Below are 17743 nucleotides of genomic sequence, written 5' to 3'. Positions count from 1 at the left end.
TACAGATGATTTGTATTCCTTAATACAACCTTTTAAAACCTTGTATTTTTTTTTATATGCAACTACATGTTTTAGTTTTGACAACTTTCAGCAAATAATAAAATTGCAAAACGCGCCGGTTCTTAAATTAAATTCAACCATGGTTGCATTGATCTATGAACAACATTTTGTATTTAAATGCCCTTGAAAGAATATATACTATTTTTGCTACATTTAATATAGCTTGTCTCATATCTGTAGACAATGTAACCTTGTAGCTCACATCTTTATTTATTTATTTGAGAAATAGCTTACAACTTTGTTAGATATATGTGAGACATGTTAGCAGTTTTTCTGTGTAAATGAAGAATGTTCCTCTATGCCTTAATAATATATTTACCAAATTATGGCTGAATTTTTTCAATGAAATATTCAGGTTTCTTCTATAAAAAAATAACAATATAATTGAATTCAAATGGAGAATCTTAGATACAACAATACATAAGAAATTGTACATATATTTTACCCATAATTTGTAAATATAACTTCTTCTTCTTTTTTTTTTTTTGGGTAGATCTCATAAAAGCTTAGATGTTTGAAGCACATTCAATGCTTGCTTAATGGCCTAAGGTTAAATTATATCATGGCATACATTAGGATTCCTAAAGTTTGAGGGAAGGAAAGTAATTTGGTAGCTAAATTATCAAGCAAAAGGGAATTACCAAAAAGCAAGAAATTTTAAAAACAAAGAAAATAGAGTTCAGAGAACAGAGCAAAAGGCCATAACTTCTTTTTTTTTTTTTTTATAACTTTATATATAGAACAAAAATTAGACAAAAGGCAAAGAAATTTATACATATACAAATATAAAAAAGAGAAGAAAAGAGAGGGAAATTACGTCCGCAGTATTGTCCTCCCCACGTGGTTGGAAAATCAAAACACATACACACATACACAAAAAATAAAAATACAACACTGAAACCTCTCTCTCTCTCTCTTTCTCTGTCCTACATGCTATATAAACAATCGTCGGCTTTGGTAACCTACGTTCATATTTTTAGCTCTGAAACTTGTAGTACAAAGCTTTTGTATAGGAAAGAAATAGAGAGAGAGAGGGAAGCTATTAACTCTCTCTTTGCAATATTATCAAAGTCCAAACCTCACAAAAAACAGTCAAAGCTTAAATCTTTTTGCACACACCCCATTGAATTCGGAACTCTTTGCTCCCATTTCCTAGCTCCTCATTTGTTGGTTCACTCAGTATAGTCCTTAATTTAAGGTACAGTCCCTAATAATATCTCTCTCTCTTTTATAGTTTTCTATTTTTTCTTGTTTCTGTATGTATTTTTTGTCTATAGAGAGGGAGCTACAACAAAAATGGTATTACAAATGTGACATTTCTGCATTATTGTTTGTTCTTATGCTGGTTGGATTAAATTCCTGTTCTGGGTTTTTGTGAATTTTATCTTCATAACATGGTAATGTGTCTGATTTCTTGGATTCTTTGCTTGAGTATTCGTTTTTTTAGATCCTTTTACTCTTTTTCTTGATGGGTTTTGTGTGAAACATTTGGAAGATTATTCAGCTCATGTAAAGTATTATTCTTTTAAATGAAATGGCAAATGGGTATTCTGGTTTTTCTGTGTTGGCTTTTGGTTACGAAGATATGTGTTTGTCTTCAGAATAAATATATTTTCTGATTTGAAAAAGATTTTTTTTTTTTGGGTTATTGTTTTTGCAGATCGTTGGTCTTTTCTAATGGGTTTTCAGCAACTTGTTTGATTAATAGGATAGTGACTTGCTTGCTTACCTTTAGCTATATCAATCTTTGAATGTTCTACCATATGGATATTAGGAGAAAATGCGTGTCTTTGGCTTTTTGGGGTGCTAGATTCAATTGATTTTATCTGTTAATTTTGCATACCTGGTTGATTATATATTGTTGTTTCCATACGCTTTTTTTAGATTCAAGCTTGTATTTTTGTTTGTCTTGAAGTTTTTTCTGGTTTCCCAGGTTGGAAAGATGATAATTTATTAATTTTACAGTTAATATTGAGTCCTTTAGCATTATCAAATATGTGACACTCCCACTCACATCTTTGTATTTTGTTTTGTTTTGACAGGAATTTGGATTGATTTGGTTGTTTATACAACCTTCCTTGTCAAATGGGGATTTCTTTTTCCTGCCCATTTGCAAGATACAGTGATGTAGAAGATGGCCTCCGGTCTATTATTGTCAAGTCCATCAATTTGGAGGACGATGAACTTAAAACACCAGTGCGATCTATCAGTATAAGCGGTTGTGATTCTGAAATCCCCCCATTGATATCCTTAGGTTCTGGAAATATGACAATAGAAACATCTGTTAGCTTTAAAAATAGAGAACTGGAAAAAATCGTCTCAGTAAAGGCTCCTTCACAAGACGAAGAATGCAATATACCCATTGAATCAAACAGCCCAAAAAGTGAAGTGATGGATAATCAATCCCCAAGACCAGATGGTGAAGTGGGGATGATCCAACAATCGCCAATTTTGGATCCCAACAACCCCAAGCATGAAGCTGCACTAAAGTTGCAAAAAGTGTACAAAAGCTTCCGAACCAGAAGAAAGCTAGCAGATTGTGCAGTCCTGGTTGAGCAGAGCTGGTATGTGTCCTTTTTATTTGCGTGCAGCAACACTGCCCTTTTATTCATGTATCTGATGTGTTTTTATCTTGTGCTAATGCAATTATATGTCATACTATAGGTGGAAACTCTTGGATTTTGCTGAACTCAAGAGGAGCTCTATATCATTCTTCGATATTGAGAAGCATGAAACTGCTATTTCACGATGGTCAAGAGCAAGAACCAGAGCTGCCAAGGTAAATTTCAAACAGATTGATATATGCTTCTGATTTATGTTATATACTTTATCTTGATGTCTAATATCTGTCCTCTTTGTTAATGCAGGTTGGAAAAGGTTTATCTAAGAATGGTAGAGCACAAAAACTTGCTTTACAACACTGGCTAGAGGCTGTAAGTCAATTACACCAGAACATAGTTGGCTTTTACTGATTTTTCCCTGTTTTTTCATCAGCCTTTACTGATTTCAATTCTTATTATTCATCTGAAACAGATTGATCCACGCCATCGATATGGACATAATTTACACTTCTATTATAAAAAATGGCTTCATTGTCAGTGTAAAGAACCCTTCTTCTACTGGTAATTTCCTTTAACCAAAATGATTTGCTTCATAATAAGAATTTTGATTCCAGATGTTCAAAGAATTTGGATTTGAATATACTTATGCTGGTTTTGGGAATGCAGGCTAGATATAGGAGAAGGGAAGGAAGTAAATCTTGAAAAATGCCCTCGATCGAAACTTCAACAGCAGTGTATCAAGTATTTGGGTCCGGTGAGCCTTTATTTCCTCACTTGATCATCATCTATTTCAATTTGTTTTCATTTTATTTACTAATAATTTTTTTCCAACTTTTAATAGATGGAAAGGTTGGCCTATCAAGTTGTTATAGTAGATGGAAAGTTCTTCTACAAGCAATCAGGGGAGGTCCTCCACACCACCAGTGATGCTAAGTGGATTTTTGTACTTAGCACATCTAAGATTTTGTATGTTGGCAAGAAGAAGAAAGGTACTTTCCAGCATTCTAGCTTCTTGGCTGGAGGAGCGACAACTGCTGCTGGGAGATTAGTCATTGAGAATGGCATCCTAAAGGTATAGATATTATATTAAAGTATATAGAATTTCCATCATAAAACATGAAAGAAACTTTTGTTAAAAACAGTTATAAAAGGCTCATAGATTTTTCTTACTATTCACCGTAATCCTCGTTTATGGCAAAATTTACTGACAACAATTTCTACTACTTTCAACAGGCAGTTTGGCCTCACAGTGGTCATTACCGGCCTACTGAAGAAAATTTTAAGGACTTCATCTCCTTCCTCAAAGAGAACAATGTGGATCTCACAGATGTCAAGGTAAAAATAAAAAGCTTAATGTTCTTTAAAATAAAAAGCTTAATCTTTTTTCTATTATTATAAAAAATAAGTTAAGGCCAATATGCTGAGAATGCCATTTTTCTCTTATATTCAGACAAGTCCAGATGATGAGGAAGATGAATCGCTTGGAAAGCAAAGAAGCAGTATGCATCTTAGAAGCCACTCATCTGATGAGGATGTGACTCAGAAGTTGAGTGGTTCGGAGACTGAAGAGAACAATACTGAAGACTTGACTCATGTAAAGACTGATTCAACAGGAGAAGAGACAGATGCTGCATCCGAACTGTCCAAATCAAGCCGATTACGCAGTGTCAGTAGAGAATTGGTTAATCTTGAAATACCAGAAAGGCATGAATTGTATGAGAGTTTAGAAAGAGAAAATCAAGATATTGAACCAAGTTGCAATAGTTTGCCAGTGGAGCCTCTGGCTGATGGTTATGAAACAGCTGAAGAAGGATTTACTTCTGAACAGGATGGCAAGGCTCAAAAGCAGAACTTGTCTGATGAAGAAGAACATGAAGGGAATGAAGTAGAAATCATTCCTGAAGAATCAATTCTCAAAAGGATCAATTCACATAAAGAAATGAAGTCATATCAACTAGGAAAGCAGTTGTCTTGCAAGTGGACAACAGGAGCTGGACCCCGAATTGGTTGTGTGAGGGACTATCCTTCAGAGCTCCAGTTCCGCGCTTTGGAGCAAGTGAACTTGTCTCCAAGAAGTGTTGCAGGTTCAAGATCAAGCTTCTCTCCTCGACTCATTTGTGGGTTGAGCCCAAGGGTATTGACACCATCAAGCTCTAGTAGGGAAATGACACCAAGCACAAGTTCAGTTGAGGAAGGAAACTTATCAGAAAGAATTAATCCCCATTCAAGAGTACAGTCCTCCCCATTGATTAGAGGATCATCATGAATAACAGAATTTCCTAATTTTTCATGAGTTAGAACAGATTACTGATTCATACATTCTTTTTGTGTAAATAGAAAGGATGATATAGAAATTCATTGTCATTCTCTTCATTTACAATCATGTATACGTTTTTTTGTTTATTCATCTTGTACAATATAAGATGACAATTGTAAAATTTCATGGGTTTGATGCCCTTTTAATACAAAAGAAGGTATTCATTTTTCTTAAGCAATGTTCTGTTACCGAACCCTCATACTATGACATTTTGAGCGCATTGAATGCTGTTAATCACTAAGATTGGATGAGATTTTCTAGTCCATTATTGGCCAGGTCAGATAACTCTCACCATTTAATCTATTTACTTTCTCTTCTCCACTGTTGGCTGTGTTTTCTAGTCTTGAAAGCGATAAATTATATGAGCTCCATAGATCCATTAAGGTTTAAAACCATAAATTGGTGCCCAAAAGCTTTAACTTGTATTTGGATAGGAGGGGAGTGAACATACGAATATATTCTTGTAACTCTTTTTGTGATTGTGATTTTGGATTGGATATCTGTGTTTTGTACCAGTGTGTTAGGTGTATACCAAGTCAAATTGGATTATATAAGTGATTATGAGAAGTCCTCATTGTAAGTTTATTAGTCATTTTGGGGTATTGTACAGCTAGTGCTTCCTTGGTTGTGACTCTTCATGTACAGTTCCACCCTAGAGCATGGAAGGAAATCCTGGCCTTGCATGTACAGAACAAAGAGAAAGTAACACAATGGGGCTATTAATGTTGACTCATGACTAGCTCACTAGCTAACAAATTATTAACAGTAACAGTGCTTGTTTGGATAAGTCTTACGCGCTTGCATGTTGACCTCACATACTGGACCTGCAAACTATTGAACAACTTATGGGAGTTGTTAACATTATTTTTTGCCTCAACAACTAGAATGCTCCGTTTGTGATAGGTGGAGCTTGAGTTTGAATGAGATTGTACGTTTTGAAAAACGAGTAAGGGACACAAAAATATATTCATTTGTTACCTCAAGCCGCGTTAGAAGGTAGAGGGCTATAAGAAAAGTTATTGCATTGCTTGTGAATCTTTTGATATGTTTACCATATATAATGTTATAAGGTCCAAATTTATGTAGTATAATTCTGTTTAGTTGGAGAATTATGCTCCAGCCTCGAGGTAGGTATAGTTAAGAACGAGTCTACATAGATAATCACAAAATAAATATTAACTTGTTTCTATTCCACGATATATGTCATTCTCAGAAGCATATATGGTGAACTTTTCCTGCTAGAGTTTTGAACTTGCAAAGAAAAATAAAGAGATATATAAATCTTTCTTAGAAGTGTAATATTTTATTGAAAAAGCATTAGGTCTTGTAAACAAAATAATTGGTAAACGTTCTTTTTTGACTGAAAAGGTAGAACCTTTGCCGGTAAACTTTCAAAGATACCGCATAACTCCTCATATCCACCCTATTTTCCACCGACTAATGTAAGGATCTAACATGGAAATTTTCTCTTAATTTTCCATTTGAATTCATTCTTGTCGGAGAACTATAGGTTAAATCTGTACGTGTATTTGTGAGCTGGCTTGATATTGATCTGTTTTTAAGTTAAAAAACTCCACCAATTTTGAAAATAACACAGTTTTCCTCCAAATCAATAATTTATACAATCATCAATGTGTTTTAATTACATAACTTATTTAGTTATTCTGAAAGTGGTTAAGAATTTTGTGACTCAGTGACATTGCTTGGTTCTCTCTCGAAAAATAATCAACTACAAAAAATCTGAGTTTAGGTGGACTTTTTTTAACGTTGCTATATCCCACGCAATAGTTGCAAAATATATTATGTTGGCAAAATTTGCCAAATAGTATGTTTTTAGAAAAAATTTAGGAAAGTAGCATATAGACGAAGTTAACTAAGTAGACTGTTTTTGAAACTCGAGTTTGTTAAACTCAAGTTTGACAAACTTGAGCTCCAAAAAGTAGTCTACTTAACTAATTAGCTTTAGCTGCATGCTATTCACTATATATATATATATATATATATATATATATATATATATATTCTAAAATAGTACTATTCATCAAATTTTATATATATATATATATATATATATTCTAAAATAGTACTATTCATCAAATTTTGCCTTTTATGTTTGGCAGCAACTTTATAGACTATAGTGAAGTTTTATAAAACTGCTACAATAGAATTTTTAGAAATGTCACAATAGTCCAAACAATACAAATAATCTGAGTTGTTGTTAGGGGTTATTAGACTTTTAAGCCTTTTTAGGGTTAGGGTTATGGTGCTTTCTTGAATGATCCATTTGCTTTGCTATTTGGTTTTTCAAGTTTCTTGAATAATGCTCAATTGAGGTGACCAAAATGTAAAATTGTTTTTGTTATTGTTTTCCATGATTAAAAAAAAAAAAAAAAAAAAAAAAGAAGAAGAAGAAGAGGAAGGAGAATAGGTATTTATTTCCTCTACTAACCCAAGTAGTTGCATTAAGCAGGAGAAGAATTGTTGCAAAGTTCATGGATTGCTTGTGGTTACTTTAATATCAACAGTTCTTCCAGGACCACATTTGATTAGAGTTGTGGCAAAAGTCATAGCGGCACACAAAATTTGTGTTAGACTTTCTCTTATATCAGGCATCAACTAATAAAATTCTCTGGGGCATACGACTTTGATGAGAACCAAAATGACAATCATATTCAAAGATGCAAATCCTTGGCTGAACGGCAATCTAATCATAACTTGAGTTTGTCAAACTCGAGTTTGATAAACTCGCGTTCCAAGCTTCCAATTAGTATTGGTGCATACTGCTTGGAACTCGAGTTTGTTAAACTCGAGTTTGACAAATTCGAGTTCCAAAAATAGTTTACTTAACTAATTAACTTCAGCTGTATGTTATTCACCAATTTTTTTTATTTAAAAATGGTACTATTAGCAAATTTTGCCTATTATGTTTATCAGCACTTTTATAAACTACTGGCCTCATCACATGCGACTCACATGTGTGATGAGACTCTTTTTATTTATTTATTTTGAGTTTAATATGATTTTTTAATTTGAATTTATCTATTGTTAGTGAGTTTAGTAAGGGATTTTTATAAAACTAACATTTAGGATTTGAAATGGAGTAAATTGTTGGGTTTTGCACGTGCTAGTTTTTTTTTTTTTTTTTAAATGTATCAAATATATGTGAGATATGTTTAGATAGAGAGTGTACTAATTTTTAGGAAAAAAGTTTTTGGTAGTTTTTTTTTTGTGAATTTGGTTGAATTACAATTTTAACTCTATTTTTTATTTTTTTAAGAATAAAGATTATCTAATTAGCTTATGAGTATTTTGACATTTTTTGAAGGCATAACTAATTTTTTAAATTCTCTTAATATATAGAGATTTGCAAGTGCAATGAGGCTCTTTTTTTATTTTGATTTTAATGTAATTTTTCAATTTGAATTTATCTATTGTTAGTAACGTTACATCGAAAGGAATTTTTAAGAAACTAAAATTTAGGATTTTTTTTTTGAGAAACACACACACACACACACACACACATATAGGGGAAGAGGGATGAGATAAGTGAATATACTTACACGCTAACACCAAAACTGCATGTGGCAGTTAGTGTCGCAGAGCAAGTGATAAACTTCTTCTCTATATCACATTTTATCGATGTGGGATGACTCAATAACATTGAGTATTATTATTATTTTTTTTTGAGAAACACACACACACACACATATAGGGGAAGGAGGATGAGATAAGGGAATAGTCTCACACGCTAACACCAAAACTGCATGCAACAATTAGGAAAAAATGGAGTAAACTGCCAGTTTTAGTATGTGCTAGTTTTTAGGAAATTCTTTTATCAAATGTGTATGAGATATATTTAAATAAGAGAAATGACATGTCCACAATAATTTTACAACAAATCCTAAGTGGTAGATTGTTATTGGTTGTTATTGTTGGGGTAAAAAAGTAATCTTAGTGTTAGGTTTAAATTTGAACCAATAACAACTAACCATCTGTGATTTGTTGTGAAAATGTTGTGGACATAGCATCTCTCAATAAATAAAGAGTGTGATGCTATTTTTTAGGAAAAAAATTTATCGGATTTTTTTTAATTTTGTTAAATTACAATTTTATCCCAATTTTTTAATTTTTAAGAATAAAAATTATCTAATTAGATTAGGGGTATTTTTGACATTTTAAGAAGCCATAAATAACTTTCTAAATACTCTTAATATCTATCTATACTACTATTTATTTAATACTACTATTTAAGAGGTTTCTCTTGTTTGGATTCCTCATTTTCATGGTTCTAAAATGCCACTATATCCCTATGTTTAAGTGGAAACAAAATTAAAGGACAATTCAGTAAAAATACAGCTTTAACTTCTACTAAAATATTGCCTAAAATATGTAAATTAAAACTCATACACTTTAAAATCCACAAGTTTCTATTTCTCACTTTCTATCTCTCATTCTTATTCAGATTGAAGATATTTAGTTTAGCTCCACATCCTCTTTTTTTCTACTTCTACTTTCGGATTTGATTTCTAAACAATTTAAACCAACAATGTTAGAGGCTCCAACAGTTTTTTAGGTTCTATCTTTTGTAAGTTCCTATTTCTTTTTCTTTTCTTTTATTTATCATTGACTTTCTTTGAGTTCTTACTTGCCATGGCTGCCAAGTACTTACCTGTGGGTGAATGTGATTAGGGATTCAAAGATGTTTGACAGTTATTTATTACTTGAGGGTTGTGACTTAGAAATTTCAAATAAGAGGGTTTGTGCTTGAACTCGCTTCTTGAGAAAGGATATTAGTAAGGCTCTTTCTTTTTCTTTTTGCAAACTCTATTTTGGTTTTTTTTTTTTTGGAATTTACACAATTTTTTTAGAAGATTAGGCTACTTGGTTTGGTCTTTTTTTTTAATAAGAATTTACGCTTTTATTTTTTATTTTTGTAGGGGTAGGAATTTACGCTTCTTTCTATTTATTTATTTTTTCTAAATCTCTTCTTCCCTATTTGAAATGTATTTTCTATTTACGTTCAGTTACTCCTTAGTCCTCCCTTTCTTACTCTCTTATTTTTTATTTTTTTACTCAAATATACTCTTAATTGTTCAGTTACTCCTTTTTGTTTTTTAAATCCTTTTTATAGGGTAGCATGTTGGGTTACTTTAAAGAAAAGAAAGAAAAAATGTAAAAAAAAGAAGAAAATCTCCTATCAAAATCACGGTTTTGTTTTAAATCTCAAACAAAAATAATTAAATTTAAAACAAAGTGATGAACATCAATTGGTTGAAGATAAACTTCTTAGATTCAGATCCTCTACTAATAGATTTCTTTAAATCTTAATCATTTTTTATCTGTACTACTTATAAGACGATTTCTTTCTTTCAACTGGATTATTTTTAAGTCAAAAACATCATACTAATTTCCTTCTTCTTCTTTTTTTTTTCCCCCACGTTAAGACCTTTTTTTTTTTTTTTTTAATTTTTAATTTTTTACTTTCAACAACAGAAGTTGTTAAATTTAGGTTTTTTTTTTAAGTTTCTTTTCACGTTTTTTTTTTTTTTTTATAAATATTTCACAGTCGGGTTCATTCGATAAGGATGAGGTTTTTTGTTTTGCTATATATTTTTCACATTCTTTTTCATTATGTAAGGATGAGTTTTTATTTATTTATTATTTTTATTTATTTTTTTATAGAACTGTTGATGTAGGTTACCGTGGGATAAGGATAAGGGTCACACTAATTCTTCACGTTGATCTTTTCAATTTCCTAAAATTTAGCCTTTTTATTTTCTTTCAAAAACAGATATTCTAAATATTAGGTTTTTTTCTTTATATATATATATATATATATATTTTTTTTTAATACAAGATAGAATTCTACTTTAACCTAATTTAAGTGTATATGTGTGTGAAACTCCCTCCTAGAGACTTGAACCCCAACCCTTGTCCCCCACACCTCACAAGCATTTATACTTGTGGAGTGACCACCGCACTAAGGGTGCGCGGTATATATATATATATATTTCTTTTCACGTTCATTTTTATTCTGTAGGGATGAGGGTTTTTTTTGTTTTATTATATTTATTTTTACCTTTTTCATTTTGTACATACGGATGAATTTTGTTTTGGATAGAATTATTGATGTAAATTACCGTTGGATAAGGATAGGTTTTAAGAAAAAAAAAAATTTATTCAACTTACTGTGGGTTTTTGTTTTGATAATTAGGGTTGTTATGAAAATACGAGTTAGTGGGAGGGTGTTTTTATTTTTTATTTTTAAAAATACTTATCCTTATCCCAATCTTTTCAAATACTACACCAAAAAATAAATTACAGTTATTTATTATTATCATTTAAACAAAGAAATGCACGTTTATCCTTTTTTTTGTTTGAAAAAATAAAATCATGTACTACTTTCAAATACAGTTATTAAAATCACGTTTTAAAAAATATCTATCTTTCATCTCTTTTTTCAAAATTATATTTCTTAGATTGGACTTTTATTTTTTGTTCCAAAATACCCTAAAAAAATAATCAATAACTCCTCTTAGAATTAGGGTTAACAATGTCAAACAAGAAACACCACTCAACCTTCCCTTAAAAACATAAACTCAATGAGCATATGCTTGATTTGATTTTTTTTTTTTTGACACAATATGCTTGATTTGAATTTAAGTTATCATAATTTTTTTTATATATATAACATGTTATCATAATGTTGTATATGCTACAAAGTTCATATTTGTAACAAAAAAGTAATAAATTTTGCAATGTGAAAATAGGTTAATGACAAATGCAACTAGAAAGCAATTAGAATGGGGAACAAAAGATATTGCTCCACCAACTTCTTCACCAAAGCTTGTAGTTTGGATATGATTTTTTTACGATGTTTCTAATGTAGTGAATTTATATACAATTTCTTTTAATGTAAATATTTCAAATTCCTTACACTGATCCATTAACTTCTTAATAATGGATTCCATAAACATTTGCACACACTATTTTTAACTCATTATAATTACAAAATCATATTATACATTTTTTAACTTGATGTAAATTTTTTATAATTATTTTTGATAGCCTAAAAATAAACACTAAGCATGCATTCTTTGTTATTGGAAAAACTAGCCTCTAGGCACACATGTTGTGTGTGCTTAGAGACTCTTTTATTTTTTGGTAAAAGTTAATAATTTATAACTATTATAATTTGAGATTTCTATATTTTTCAATCACAAAAAATAAAACCTAGGTGTATGATGAATATTATACATTTGTGAGCGAATTTTTTTTATCGCACTCTTTAGGTTTTTTTTGTGATTGAAAAAAAAAGTAATAATCTCAAATTATAATAGATACAAATTATTAACTTTTACCTCCAAGATACTAGTATAGAGATAATGACGTTCTATAGAAGTGCCACAATAGAATCATTAGAAACTTCTCGATAGTCCAAAGGGCACTTGGAAACTGCTGCAATAATATTAAGGGCCTATTTAGTAATGTTGTTCTAAAAAAGTTGTTTGTATTATTTGAAAATACATGTGAGTAAAAAAGTATATAAAAATACATATAATATTGTTTAAAATTAAAAATTGTTATTTAAATTGTGGTACCAAATACCCAATAAATTTCAGCCAAATAAAATTTTTTTTGGCCTTTCCCGCATAAAAATACCGTTTTTCCCACCCACTTAATTTTTTTTTTCAGCACTCCCTCAAAACCTCACTCACTCCCTCACAAACAACAAAACCCTCTCTTTTTCCTTTCTCCTTCTCTCTCTCTCTCTCTCTCTCACACACGGCCCAGCCACCGTCGCCGCCGCCCAGCCCAGCCGAGCCACCGTCGCCACCCCATCTTACTCTGCCGCCGCCTCACTCCCTTCCTCACTCCTTCACAATCACGATCGTTCCCTTCTCTCTCTCTCTCTCACTATTTCCTTCTCCCCGATCTGTCCTCCTCTCTCTTTCCCTTAGCTCTTCCCTCACTGTAAGTTTTGATTTTTTTTTTTGAAATTTGGGTTTGGAATTGGTGAAATTTTTTATGGGTTTTGTGGCTTTTTTCTTCTAAGTGTAAATATGGGTTTATTACATGGGTTTTTTGTGTGATTTTAGAGTCATTTGTTCAGTTTAGTAAATTTAAGTTCTTAATTGTTGATTTTGTTAGGTTTGGATGATGATGATGAGCGGTTTGTTGTTGGGGATTCTTTGATTCTAAAAGATCTTGGTCAGGTGATGACTTTTTTGTTTGTTATTTACTAGTTTCAAACGCTAGCAAAAACTATAAAACGCTGCTATAAACCGAAAAATTTATTTAATCATTTAAAATATTTTGGATATTTATTTTGAGTATTAAAAGAGAATATAGATTAGTATATGTTATTGCTAGTAACAATGATATAGTTAGTAAGTGTATTAATAAACTCCTTATAATTTATACTCTTCTTTTGCAGGTTAAAGATTGTGATAAGTTTGGGTTTTTTTATTTATTTATTATAAAAAAGTGTGTGCTTGGCGTTGGCATAGTAAGTTTTCTGCCTAAATATTTGTAAAATGTTATATTTGTGATGTTGATAATTGGTTTTGTGGTGGGTTGTTGAGTTGGAGCAAGCGGGTGGCTTGCATGGTGTTATAAGGCGGTTTCAATTGGTATTGATAGTGTTTATTAGTTTTAAAAATTTGGATGGATATTGTTGAGATATGTTTGTTTGATTATTTCATTTCTTTCACATGCTAAACATGCAAACTAGATATGGTTGTTTATTAGTTTTAAGATTCTGTGTAATCTTATTTGCATGTCTATGAAACTAAGTGTGTATGTAGTTGTGTTTTAAACCTTTTAAGTTAATGTGTACTCCTATTTGCATAGATTTCGCTTATTAGATTGAAGGGCTTCATGACTTAGTCCATTTGACTTGACATGGTTTGTACATATGAATATAAGGTTGACTTGGAACTAAGCATTTATGAAGAAGTTATGTTTTAAACCTTTAAGTTCATGTGTATTCCTATTTTCATGGTTTTTGTTTATTTATTAAGAGCTTCAAGACTTAGTCCATTTGTGTAAATGAAAATATGGATAGACTAGATGTGGTTTGTTTATTAATTTTAAAGTTATGTGTAATCTTATTTGCATGTTTATGAAACTAAGTGTTTATGTAGTTGTGTTTTAAACCTTTAAGTTTGTGTGTACTTTTATTTGCATAGTTTTTGCTTGTTAGATTGAAGGGCTTCAAGACTTATTCCATTTGTGCGAATGAAGATATGGATAGAGTTAATATGGTTTGTACATGTGAATATAAATTTGACTTGGAACTAAGTGTTTAAGAAGTTGTGTTTTAAACCTTTAAGTTCATGTGTACTCCTATTTGCATAGTTTTTGCTTATTTTATAAGAGGTTCAAGAGTTAGTTCATTTGTGTGAATGAAGATATGTATAAATCAGATATGGTTTGTTTATTAGTTTTAAGGTTACGTGTAATCTTATTTGCATGTTTATGAAACTAAGTGTTTATGTAGTTGTGTTTTAAACCTTTAAGTTTATGTGTACTCCTATTTGCATAGTTTTTGCTGATTAGATCAAAGGGCTTCAAGACTTAGTCCATTTGTGCGAATGAAGATATGGATAGACTTGATATGGTTTGTGGTATATTTTTGCGGTTATCTATAGTCTTATATGTATGTTTATAGACCTAAGTGTTTATGTAGTCTACATGTGGTTTTTGCTTATTTCTTAAGAGGCCTAAGACCTTTCTTTGTGTGAATAATGCTATGGATAGAAATAGATATTAATCCTATTTGTTTATATTAGTTCTTGAAGGTAGAAATGAAATTGAGAAGTAGAGTTATACGTGACGGTTCGGTAAGGCCGTCACAACAAAGGCTGTCACGACAAAATCCGTCACGACAAAGGCCGTCACGACAAAGGCCGTCACGACAAAGGCTGTCACAACAAGCTTCTACAGACAATATGGATCATGGGTCACAACAAGAAGTGGGCGAATCATCCACAGATAATTCATCAAATGCACAAAATGCTGGTATTTTATATATTTCTAAGATCAAATATTGATAGTGGTTAATATTGTTTGACATAGGTTTTTATTGCATCACATTGGTTTTAATTATTTTATTTCCATTACAGTTGTGCCACTTGTTGAACGTGCTACTCGTGGTCCTAGCAAGTACTCATACATTTGGAATCTCCCTGAAAATCAAAAGATTGAATTGCCACTAACTAGTAATAACCAACCAGTTAAGAAGGTAGGGAGGCATTTCACAGGTTGGTTGGGTACAATTGCACGAAAATCCCAAATGTGCCCAATTAAATATGAGAGTTGGACAAGAATGCCAAATGAATTTAAAGAAGAGATATGGAATCTTGTTCAGGTATTAATGAAGTTATAATTTATAGGTGTATTATTCTATCTTGTACTAAGTTGTACACAAGTGTTTTAACTTGATATAAATTTTGTAATTTTTTAACTAAACTATTGCATGTAGTCAAAATGGTGTTTGCCTGAAGAACCTACTCGTTTGGAGGCAATGAAGCTAATGACATTGTCAGCAGTTGCGGCTTGTTGGAGGAATCACAAGGCAAAGTTGAAGAAGAAGTATTTTCTAGGAAGCGGAAATAGAGCACAAGTACCACCAAATGTAGATCCTGAAGATTATGAAGCCATTGTTAGGCATTGGAATTTACCAAAAACAAAGGTATTGTTTGACATTGATATGCTTAATTATTGACCACACATTCAAATATCTACTTTGAAAACTATATTCAAATAATACTTTGTTTAAGTATGTAATTTTTTTGAACGCAGGATCTAGCTTTGAAGAACAAGAACAGCCGTTCCAAGCAAAAAAATTTACATACTGGTGGTTCAAAGAACTTTGCTTCATACTCTGAAGAAATGGTAATGACTTAATAATTATCTTGTAAATGACTTATTAGATTGTTCTTAAGTTTGTATGGAATCATTATTCCTAATTAAATAAATGTAACGATTATAATGTAGGTAACAACACTTGGGCATCCTGTAGAGCGTGCAGAATTATATCTTAAACTCCATCTTCGTAAAGATGGTGCTCCTGTTAACCCTGAAGCAGAAAACAACATTGTAAGTAATATCATGATTTTCCAAGTGTAATATTGAATCTATTAACACTGTTACTTTCTAATATGTTCTTATGTTCAATTTTGAATATTAGGAAAAAATCAATGAATTGTTGAGTGAGCCCTCAAATCGTCTACAATCAACTGATCTCACTGGTAGTATTGCATGGGCACCAGATGATATATATTCTCAAGTGTTTGGTAATGAGCGCAATGGTCGTGTTCGGGGTGTGGGATTTGGCCCAACTCCAAGTGGACGAACTATTAAGAATGTTGCTGCAATTGGTCAAATAAGAAGCCAAGAAAGGGATGTTGAAGTGACTCAGTTAAGGCGTCAAGTGGCTCATTTGACAGAGAAAATAACTCGATATGATAACTTGGAGGAGCGAATGACCCAAATGGCTAGCATGATGCAACTAATGCAAAATCATTTTTCAGAAGTTAGTCGGGTATAAAATTTTAATGGTTTAAGAATGTATTTAGTGTTTACATTTTTTAATTATGGCTACTATTATTGTGTTTCTTAATATGATTTCTTTATTAACTTATCAGTTACTCTTAATCTGTATTCAGGGTGGTTTCGCTTTAGATCAACAATCTCCAACTTCTCGTAGATCACAAGCTTCATCACATCAAGAAACTAGCTTCTCGCGGTAAATGCAGTGTTTTAAGGACTCTATGGACTATTAAATAGTTGTTTTGAGCAACTACATTTATTTTGGAAGTGTTGTACTTTGTTTATAATATTGTCATAGTTTTGGTGGTTGTTTTTATTGTGCAGGTAGACAAGTGTTTTGTTAAATTCAAGATGATACTTTAGACATGTTATGTATTGGTACTATATATATTTGAAATCTATGGTTAATATGTGTTAGTTTGGACATTTGTTATTGTGGAATATTGATGATCAATAGGTCTATTTGATTTATTACAAGTTTGTGTTAGTTATTGTGGTATTTATGAATAGGTTTTTATAGTATTTTTAATGACAAAATGATTTAAAAAAAAAAAAATATATGAGCAAGTTTTAGCGGCGTAAACACTTTAGCAATGTTTTAAAACATCGTTATAGGATTGATTATTTGCTGCATTTTAGGAATGTTGCTAAATGTATTTTTGTTATAACGAAAATGTCATATTATTTGCCACATTATTTTAAACGAAGTTTTGCTAGAGCATTTCTTAGCAGGTAGCTGTAATCAATATGTAATTGATTTCATTATGAACTCATGAATAATTATTGGTTTGTGTGATACATAGTAATCCATACTTTTATGAATGAGTAATTTCTTAAGAAGTTTTAGAACGAATTAAATTCTTTAGAATTATAATCTAAATACAAATATTAGAATATAAAAAAAAATTATTAGATAATAAAATTGAAAATGAGAATTTTTTTTTTCATTCTTTTGCAAATAAGAACACTACACATCAATGAATTACACTTAAAAGTCATTCCCATTATGATTCTATAATAGTCTTCACAATGATATCTATTGCATGCTAATATGGCAAACAAATACAAAGCTAAAGAATGCAGCTATCGACTCGCATGTATAACTTGTACGTGGTTGACTTCTTGGTTGCAATTTCCTGGCATAACAACTAGGCCATGAAGACCCAACTCGTTTTCCATGTTTTATTGCAACTTTACTAGTTTACATGTTATTAATATACCATCTTAATACGAGATATCAAGCCTTATA

At 31.2% G+C, this 17743-nt stretch overlaps 2 protein-coding genes across 4 annotated transcripts; both read left to right on the top strand.

The window, feature by feature from the left end:
* Positions 1–1024: 1024 nt before the first annotated feature.
* Positions 1025–5113, top strand: LOC142606712 (IQ domain-containing protein IQM2-like). The gene is made up of 9 exons (XM_075778048.1): positions 1025–1258; positions 2103–2624; positions 2725–2839; positions 2928–2993; positions 3094–3182; positions 3288–3375; positions 3463–3693; positions 3855–3956; positions 4072–5113. The coding sequence occupies exons 2-9, from the start codon at positions 2146–2148 to the stop codon at positions 4885–4887; spliced, it is 1986 nt and encodes a 661-aa protein (XP_075634163.1). The 5' UTR covers positions 1025–1258; positions 2103–2145; the 3' UTR covers positions 4888–5113.
* Positions 5114–12647: 7534 nt separating this feature from the next.
* Positions 12648–16920, top strand: LOC142607837 (uncharacterized). Of its 3 annotated transcripts, XM_075779480.1 has the most exons (11): positions 12651–12912; positions 13090–13154; positions 13376–13447; positions 14733–14961; positions 15066–15310; positions 15425–15634; positions 15745–15837; positions 15940–16041; positions 16133–16486; positions 16611–16690; positions 16819–16920. In XM_075779480.1, the coding sequence occupies exons 4-11, from the start codon at positions 14748–14750 to the stop codon at positions 16820–16822; spliced, it is 1302 nt and encodes a 433-aa protein (XP_075635595.1). In that variant the 5' UTR covers positions 12651–12912; positions 13090–13154; positions 13376–13447; positions 14733–14747; the 3' UTR covers positions 16823–16920. The 3 variants fall into 3 exon arrangements, with proteins under 3 accessions (XP_075635596.1, XP_075635595.1, XP_075635594.1); XM_075779481.1 differs by lacking the exon at positions 13376–13447 and having other exon boundaries at positions 12648–12912; XM_075779479.1 differs by having other exon boundaries at positions 12672–12912; positions 16611–16920.
* Positions 16921–17743: the final 823 nt, after the last annotated feature.

This window comes from Castanea sativa, chromosome 8 (genome assembly GCF_040712315.1).
Source record: "Castanea sativa cultivar Marrone di Chiusa Pesio chromosome 8, ASM4071231v1".
NCBI lineage: Eukaryota > Viridiplantae > Streptophyta > Magnoliopsida > Fagales > Fagaceae > Castanea > Castanea sativa.
The sequence above is the reverse complement of the archived record's forward strand: the minus strand, read 5'-3'. Positions and strand labels throughout refer to the sequence as shown.